Source organism: Triticum dicoccoides, chromosome 5A (genome assembly GCF_002162155.2).
Source record: "Triticum dicoccoides isolate Atlit2015 ecotype Zavitan chromosome 5A, WEW_v2.0, whole genome shotgun sequence".
NCBI classification, from domain to species: Eukaryota; Viridiplantae; Streptophyta; class Magnoliopsida; order Poales; family Poaceae; genus Triticum; species Triticum dicoccoides.
Genome location: NC_041388.1, coordinates 577,838,872 through 577,848,073, shown reverse-complemented (window position 1 = coordinate 577,848,073; position 9,202 = coordinate 577,838,872). Strand labels below are relative to the sequence as shown.

At 46.2% G+C, this 9,202-nt stretch overlaps 1 protein-coding gene across 1 annotated transcript; it reads right to left on the bottom strand.

The window, feature by feature from the left end:
- Window positions 1-2,099: 2,099 nt before the first annotated feature.
- On the bottom strand, window positions 2,100-7,436 carry LOC119302997 (methyl-CpG-binding domain-containing protein 10-like). The gene is made up of 3 exons (XM_037580074.1): window positions 7,189-7,436; window positions 3,725-3,866; window positions 2,100-3,620 (listed from the first exon to the last, which is right to left on the bottom strand). Exons 1-3 carry the CDS (start codon window positions 7,303-7,305, stop codon window positions 2,434-2,436), a joined length of 1,446 nt encoding a protein of 481 aa, XP_037435971.1. The 5' UTR covers window positions 7,306-7,436; the 3' UTR covers window positions 2,100-2,433.
- Window positions 7,437-9,202: the final 1,766 nt, after the last annotated feature.

Here is a 9,202-nt window from a genome sequence, read left to right as displayed (position 1 = left end):
CTGTATTTTGTGATGACGATGACGACCACGCACCCACTTCCCCTCCCCAAACCAATCATCCAATGTCACTCCTAGGCCGGCGGCGACACGACGGGCAAATAAGTCATCTCCGGCTATGCCCTACTCCTACTAACATAAATAAAAGTTTCGACACATAGCAATCTTGAAATAGAAATAAGCACTCGGGCTAAAGAAGGTCTCGTACATCTCGTTCTCTCTTTAACTTGCGGAACAACTGGGAAAAACAATAGGCGTTCAAGGATAGGACATATGAGTTACTATAAATATATCATGGTATTGATTGTCAAACAAAAAAAGAAGGACAAGACATATGAGTTACTCCCACTGTACATAAATATAAGACATTTTATGTCATCAAGTCTCTAAAGCGTTGTATATTTATGTACAGAGAAAGTAGAGAGTACGTTAACACAAATAGGGTATAATAATTTCATCAAGTATTTCAACGATCAATTATCTCTACCATGTACAATTCGCTACTATAAATATATGGTATTGATTGTCAAAATAAAAAGGACAAGACATACAAGTAACTCCCACTGTACATAAATATAAAACATTTTATGTCAAGTCTCTAAAGCGTCGGATATTTATGTACAGAGGAAGTAGGGAGTATGTTAGCACAATCGGGTATAATAATTTCATCAAGTATTTCGACAATCAATTACTATTTAGCGAGAGCAATGCATGTTTGGGATATGAAACCAGAAATCCAGAAACCATGTATGACAGACCACGAAACAATAATGTACTACGAGAGCATCTACAACCACATATGACAAATATGACCCTCAAATGTACGTCGGCGTGTCCGCGGGCAATGACCAGACACTCCTCAAATAGCACAACTGCATCCGAACATCTTATACTAGATTTTTAAATCCACCATGCAAACAAAATAACTTACGTACTACATAGATGATCTAGCCACTCCTCGTCAAAGATATCGACTATCTTCGTTCCAGCTCTGGGTACATGGACGGCAGCTGCAGCTTGGGCTCCTCTGCTCCGGCCTCTTCCTCCTTTTATCTTCGTGTCGAGTTCGGCAAAGAGCGTGTTGATCATTCTGCTTCTGCCGGAGGAACTCCTAATTGGCTTCCATATAGGCCACATTCTGAATGGACTTCAAGATGGCTTGCATCTCTGCCATCTCCGCGGCTTGAACGACTGCGAACTCCGCCTCTGTCTCCACCTCCACCACGTTAACCCTCGGAGCAGACTGCTCCGGCTCATCCTCCTCTGAAACCGCCACCTTCATCGGCTTCGGCAGCTGCTCTCCCTCCTCCAGTTGCTGCTCCTCTTTCTCCTCCGGCTCCGGCGAGTTCGGAGGCAGCCTGACAGCTATGCGGGCGGCACGCGTTGACTGAATCTCATTCGTGATTTTCCCCCGATGCTCAAGCGTGAGCACAGCGTACGAGGTGATCTTCTATCGGACCATGGCGATGCTCGAGAGCATGAGAGAGCGGGGGAGAGGAGACAGACATGCTCGGATGACGGCACGGAGAGGGAGAAGATGGATGGGTTAGAGGTTTGGGGGACACTGGCCGACTTAAATAGCCGAATTTGGCCTCGGGCAACGAGTCAAACGACGCCACATGGCGTTCATACTGCTGCAATGGATTACGTGTCATTCCATGTGAGACCCCATCATCGAACGCGCCGGGATGCAGTATACACCCCCTATGTGGGCTGAATATGAGTGCCAGTCAGGCCGAGTCGGATTTTCATGACCGGTGTAGATGCTCTGAGAACAAACTTAGAATTGTTTTTTCCTTAGCTGCAGAAAAATCAAAATCAAAACTTCTATTTTTTAGCGAGTGCAATTTTTAGTAAAAAAATCATGTATCCTCTCACTAGGATCAAAATGAATCTTGTCAATAGAACTATGGAAGCCCCCCGTCAATCAATAGAACCATGGAACCCCCGAATGGTTGGGGTTGCAGCCGTACTGCAGGAGTAAGAACACACGATGTAGTGCGAATATCTGAGAACAAACTTATAATTGATCCTAGCCAGGACCGACTTCTTAAAACATCTGCAGAAGAGATTAACTGAACCCTACCCCAGCAAGCAACCCAAAACATGTTCATCCATGGCTTATTTATGAATAACAACACAAGGCAAAGGCATAAAGGTCGTCAGGTTACAACAACAGCAGCATAAGTATTGTCTATGTCCTCCTGAGATTAATGTGCACTCTAACAAGTTACAAATGATAATAATGACCGAGGCGGCACAAGCCAGCCTGCTGCCCTGCAGCACCTCATAAGACAACAAGCTGTGAAGTATGCGGAAAGGGCCTACAATTACAGGCGCTGTCAGGTTAAACACGCTTACAGTTCTCAAAGCAAACAGAGACCAGGTTTGTTCCCCGTTTCGCCTCGCCTCGCCTGTCTTCCAGGAAACCTACCTTCAGGTACACCTCACGGTAGAAACACCTGGATGAATCTGTCCATTGTTGTCGACGTTCGCGGCGGATTGTTCTTCGGGGACGGCGTTGTCTGCTGGATTCTCCGTGGCTTTTGCTGCCTCTGCCGCTGGAGCATCTGCCTTCACCTCAGCTGGAGGAGGGGTCGCCGGATTGATGGTGCTATCTGCCTCTACTTTCTTTTCCTCTGAAGATGCTGGAGGTGGCACTGTGGATTCGACTGCCAGGCCGTTTTCAGTTTTCTCACCCTCCACGGGAGCTACTTCATATTCAGCTGCCTTTTCATCTTCCATGTGCTCTTCTAATACAGGGGCAGACATCTCAAACTCCACGGGGACTTCTTCAGATTCAGCTGGCTTCTCGTTTTCCTTGTTCTCGGATACAAGGTCAGACATCTCAAACTCCACGGGGACTTCTTCAGATTCAGCTGGCTTCTCGTTTTCCTTGTTCTCGGATACAAGGTCAGACATCTCAAACTCCACCGGGACTTCTTCAAATTCAGCTGGCTTCTCGTTTTCCTTGTTCTCCGTTACAGGGTCAGGCATCTCAGCCTCCACGGGAGCTACCTCAGATTCAGCTGCCTCGCCTTCCACTTCTTCAGTCTTCTCTGGGGCATCAACGACAGGGGCATCTTTCTTCTCTTCTTGAGCAACAGTGTCAGCCTCTTTCTTCTCTTCTTGAGCAACAGTGTCGGCCTCTTTCTTCTCTTCCGGAGCAACAGTGTCGGCCTCTTTCTTCTCTTCCGGAGCAACAGTGTCGGCCTCTTTCTTCTCCTCCTCCGGAGCAACAGTGTCAGCTTCTTTCTTCTCTCCAACCAAACTGCCAGCCTCTTCCTCTTTCTTCTCTTCCTGAGCATTGTCAGCTTCTTTCATCTCCAGGTCCAGGTCAGTGACTTTGGCTTCTTCAGCATCTTTCATCTCCACTTCAGTGCCTTTGGCTTCTTCAGCATCAGCATGATCTCCACTTTCAGCTTCTGCGTCCTCTGCATCCTCCTGTTTCCCCTTTTTGCCTTTCTTAGAGCTTGAGGGCCTTCCCCGTTTGGCAGGTTTCTCATCTTCCGGGCTCTGGGTAGCCTTAGACTTTCCACTTCGGCGTGAGGGTTTCTCATCTTCTGGGCTCTCAGTAGCCTTAGGCTTTGCACTTAGACGTGAGGATCGTCTGGGAGTATTGCCTGCTTATGGATCTTTCAGTATAGGCAAGACTTTGATTGGATAACAATAGTCCTACCTAAATCATAACTAAAGTAATCAAGGAATGACGAGATAAGGCATGTACCAGTTGCCCAGACGAACTCTGAAAGAGCAGGGCCTCCAGGGTGTGCTTTTAGGTATGTGGTTAAAGCTCTCTTGGTCTTGACCTCCTCGCCAGTTGGTGCAACAAAAACAACCTCAAACTTCCCACCCCGAGTGGGATTAAGCTGCAATTGCACAGGAAGCAAACATATTATTTCAGCACCATTATGGAAAAACACTACACAAACCTAAAGAGAATAAATTCCAATCCCACATGGCATCTGTCAATTTGTTCATACATGTACTGGTAATGCATGTTCAAGTGTAAGGAATATTCCAACTAAACCACCAGCAGAAGATAAGTAAACTGAAGTACTGCCAACAACCATTCTAAAGAATAAAACATTTGCCCTGAACAAAAAACAGATATGAACTATCATCACCAAAAAGGGAACACTGAACCAGACAAACCGTGAACTTTGTATGAAAGCAACTGGAGCAGAGGAGCACCAGATGAAAACCAACCAAGAGACTCGACACATATGAATAATCATGCACTTCGGTGAGTGCATCTCCCTAGCACATCAGTTGCACATTGTACCAAATGGCAACCAAAACAAACATGATTATTCAGAGATATATTGTTCATGAGGGAATGGATTTGAGATTATACATACACATGTCGGCAATCAGTAATGAAGTTAGTTACACCATATGTCAACCCTAACTAGTTCTGCCTAGAATTGGAATATCCCCAAGGACTAGCCTGTGAAATAAGATTCAATACACATGATTTTTTTAGCAGCAATGTTTCCTTAAACATGTTATGATTATTTCTGCGCAATCCTCGAAGAATTTGCGGGACTTCCAAAAAATACCAAGCCAGTGGCTTTAAAAGAGCACACCCAAAAAGTACATCCCAGCCTGCAGGATCAATCTCCATGCAGCCCAATAAGTGCACAAGCTACTATTCAATTGAAACTGCAACTCCATAGATCATTTCACTTTCCAAGATGATCACCAGGAAAAAATAATGTTCATACACACAAGAAGAGAACTATACTAAAAACATGGTCTAGTAGCCAACTACCATGTAAATGCTTCACTACGACAGTAATACAATATGTGCTATAACATGGATTTCCATTAATACTAAGATAGTCCAACCAGGTCTTCAGTGTCTGGGTCCCAGAGAGGTATCATCCCTCAAACATTCTCCAGTATTTGTTTAACTGGCTGCCACCATAATTTGAGAATCAACAAAGTAAATAAATGCAATTAAACAAGCCACGAAAACATGCTTATTCATAACCAACACATGCTACAAAATGACATCAACAGCCATGCTGATCTGCTTTGAATATGCGTGGAGACAAAACAACAAGATAACAACAATAGATTATGCCAACACAGTAGTAGCACTCTTTCATGCTGACTGTTGTTGTGTGTGCTTTACCATTCTATCGCACTATTATTAAAGAAACAGTTCCGCCATGAATTTTACCAAGCCTACAAATTGCACATGATAAGTTCGTCCAAGACTGAAGTCTTTGACATGGCTACGAGACTGCACGAGACTGGCTACACAATACTATTGAATATAATAATTTAGCCATGGACATAATACTGAAGTCTTTGACAAGCTCTATATAATATTCAATTAAATATTTAGCAAAGACATGGCAGTAAGTATATCAATAGGATAGGTTGAGAAGCTAGATCTCAAGAGAATGTAACAGCAGTAAGTGTAACAAACATAAATTCAAGAATACTGCAACCATGGCAAAATATATAGTACGATGCAATCATCATTTTAATCACACTGCACTTACCAAATAGGGAAAACCAGCTAGCTGACTCACAAAGATAGAAACTTAGCTGGATAACACAGAACTAGATTTGACTTGGAAATAACATCACAGATGGGTAGGTTTTATGGAGACTGTTAGTCACAAACAGAGGACCCTGCCCCACTTTCGTAACACGGTCTCCCTGATATCCAATAAACTTTCTCATCTACCATCTACGTCCAAGGCTCCAACCACATCCTCATAGAATTGTCAGTATGCCGTGCCCTTTCTCACAGGCCACTAGACCACTGCAGCCTGGATTAGAATGAAAAACTGGCCAGCCAACCTTGGATGCCACAAAGTAACTTTTAGAATTTAATTTTCCATCCTCAGATGATTTAATGATCCAAGACAGACGTAACAACACGTTATTAGGAATGAGGACAAAACCTAATTAATTGAGGAAAGTAATATTCACCATCTAATAGTATCTTTCAGTTGGAAAACTGTTCACACTAATTAATTGACGAAAGTAAATACTCATCATATAATAGAATCTTTCAGTTGGAAAACGGTTCACTCTAAAATGATTTCATCATCGGGACGCTTTAATAAATAGCATCATACTATACCTATACAACACAATCCCTGACCCCAACCTTACTACACACAAACATTAATTTGGTGAAGCAGACCTAGCTATACATGGTATAAATTAAACTCATGAGACCTGCACTACGAACAAATCAACAAGCAGAACCACAACGCGACAAAAACTGCCTGGTTAGCACTTGGACATGTATACAAGTATCCGAATCCAACGTGGATTAAGGGCATCTTATGTGGCATAAGATGTGGACAACCCTGTCCAAGTAAAACCGTACAGGAGGTAGAATTTTTTTTGACTATCAAATCCCAGAAATGGCAGGTTAAAAATAGGTGTTATTTGCTAGTGACTGCCTGGCTGCTTCCAGGAGACTTGAGCAAGACTCATTCACTCGCATGTGTCTGGGAAGATATTTCATACGTTAGACCAGAAACATGGTGAATCACTGTTAGCTCGTTCAAACAAAGGTACTGTGAATCAAAAGCTCAAACATCACAATTCATACAGCTTCAGTAATGCTGAACGTTCGCTCTTCACCCTGTACCACAAGAATGCAATATAACCTAAACATGTAGCTATAGTAAAACTCGGAACCCTAAACCTCTGCCAATAGGGCTTTTGAACCCTAAAACTTACTGCACATAGACTCGGTAACACAAACCCTGCCAGGGTCACATCAAAACCATACATCCATTGCTAGCTAAAGAGGCCGTGAACTGCAAACCCTAGCTAAACGAATCGCAACAGTACTAGAAACCACAGGCCAAGGAACTACAAGCCCTAACCTGGAAACGCCGCGAGCTAAATAGATCGTGAACCACAAACCCTAGCTAAACGAATCGGCCAAGGAACTACTACGAACCCTAACTGAGCTTAAGATACAACAACCCGAGCTGGAAATCCGCGGAACAAAAAGTCAACAGACGCACCCACACGAGCAGCGGGGGATCCCAGCTAGATTTAGCTCCGAAACCCTAGAACGCGACCCGGAACGCTCGGGGCCAAATCCCCCCACGCATCGAAGCCGGGAGCCCTCGAATCCGAGCTCGGGCGCATCTAAGAACCCGGCGCCGGATTCGGGAGCTGGAGCGGGCGGGGAAAGCGCGCTACCTTCTTGGTCCAGCCGGAGGGGGCCTGGAGCTCCTCGCCCTGCTCCGCGTCGCCCGCCTTCTTGAGCGGCGTCTGCTCGCCCGCCGCCGCCGCCGCGTGCTCGCCTTCGCTGGCCATGCTCGGAGCTGTTTCGAGTTTTCGCTTCCCGCTCTCGCCGCCGCCGCAAGTGTGGATCCGCGAGGGGAGGGGGAGGGGAGGGGGAGGAGAGGGCTCTGGATTTGAGTTCCTCCTTGCGCGATTTGGGATTATGGGGAGCGGGGGGCACGGTAAAGATAACGGTTCTCCTCTGGTGGCCGCGTGCCCGTCGCGCCCGTGGCCTCCTGCGCGCTGCGCCACGCGGACGGCGTGACCGGCCCGGATGCTGGCCTGCGCCCGGTCCATGCACCTACCGATAGACTGTTTTTTTTCTTTGAGGGGTACGCTCGGGGGGTCCATGGACCGGGCGCACGCAGCGTGAGCGGCCGACCTGGGGGGCAGACGGCGCGGAGGGCCGTGCCGGCTTCTGGACGGTTCTAGCCCGCTGTTAGGCGGTGCGCGCTCACCTGCACCTGGGAGGTTGAACGATCACGTCAATGACGTGTGGGGATGCCATCCTGGGGCCGGACGTGTCAGTGGGATCTGCTGGCTATGTCACGCCGGGTCAGGCTTTTGTCGCTCGGCGCGTGGTGAAGGCCCTCCCCGTCATCGTTGGAGACGTGGCGGGATCTGGATGGTAGGGTTTTGAACCGGGGGCAGTAGTAGGTGTGACTGGTGAGAGCTCCTATCCGGGAGCGGGGCTGGCAGTGGCACGTGCTCCGCTACGTGTCGAGCGGGACTAGCGAGGGCGGACGAGACTTGGCTGCTCCCTCCGCGTGCACCTCCCGCATACGTGGCGTGATTTGATTGGAATAAAATAAGGCCCGACCCCATCCCTTAAAATCAGGGAGGGAGATGATTAAATTAGAAAGGAAAAGAAAAAAAAGACAGCCGTAGGATGAAGTAGGAGCACGGATGGGAGCACGGGGGAGGAAGCAGGCCGGATTCAGCGAGGGCTACGTGGATACAGAGGCGAGGCGAGACTTGCCTTTTTCTTTTCCAAGCAACGACTGCGCGTAATACTGGCAAAACGGGTTTGTTAGAGATCCTAGTAGCCGCTAAAATGGATAATCCACAGAGCTGGTTATATATTCGACAGGGAAGCCACCGTTGCCGTTTTTGCTGCTACAAATCTGGAATGCACTGCTCCAAACGAGTCCACCTGAGTTCGGACTTCCCAGCCATCTCTAGCAGCTGCAGTCGCTCCTTCAAGTCAAAGATGTCGCACTTGCAGCCGTGGAAGTTGTGGCCCAAACAAAAACAATCACAGTCTAACAACTATACTCAGTTAGTCCCAAATGAATATACTTGAGCTTTGGTTGCTTCCATGAATTTGGCCTCCCGGTTACGGATAGGCTCCCTTGCCAAGCTCATGTCGAGCATAACCAAGTGGACTGTACAGTTGGACCTGGAAATTTCAAAACCTGCAAGCAGTATAAAAAAATTTATAGTAATTTATGAATATACGGTTATCCTAACTCGTCGTCAAATACTAGATCATTTATTCTACTGTAAAATAACGGTGGCATGTTTAATGGTTAAACAATACGCAGACTCCAATCTCGGGGGTTTATAATTTTGAATTTGTGTCATATCTAATGAACCATATAGGCTTTGCGCTACTTTGCTTACCGAAAGGATAAAATTGGTGTTGTGTTAATCCCGAATGCATCCCAAACCTACTTTGCTAACATGATGAGGTGAGCCTCGAAGGATTTGCCTTAGACATTCTATAGCCATAACTTAGATTTTTTGTATGGTATTGCTCTTTAGCCTTGTGGTATTTATATTCAGGTGTTGCCTATGTGTTACTCCAAGTAATAAAAGTTCACCTAAAAATATGTCGAGTTCATAGTTGTTTCTCACTTCAGCTCTCTCGCCCCACCTGCATTTAAAGGGAGTCAGTTATAGCCACGGAGTAACTCAACAATACAATTCA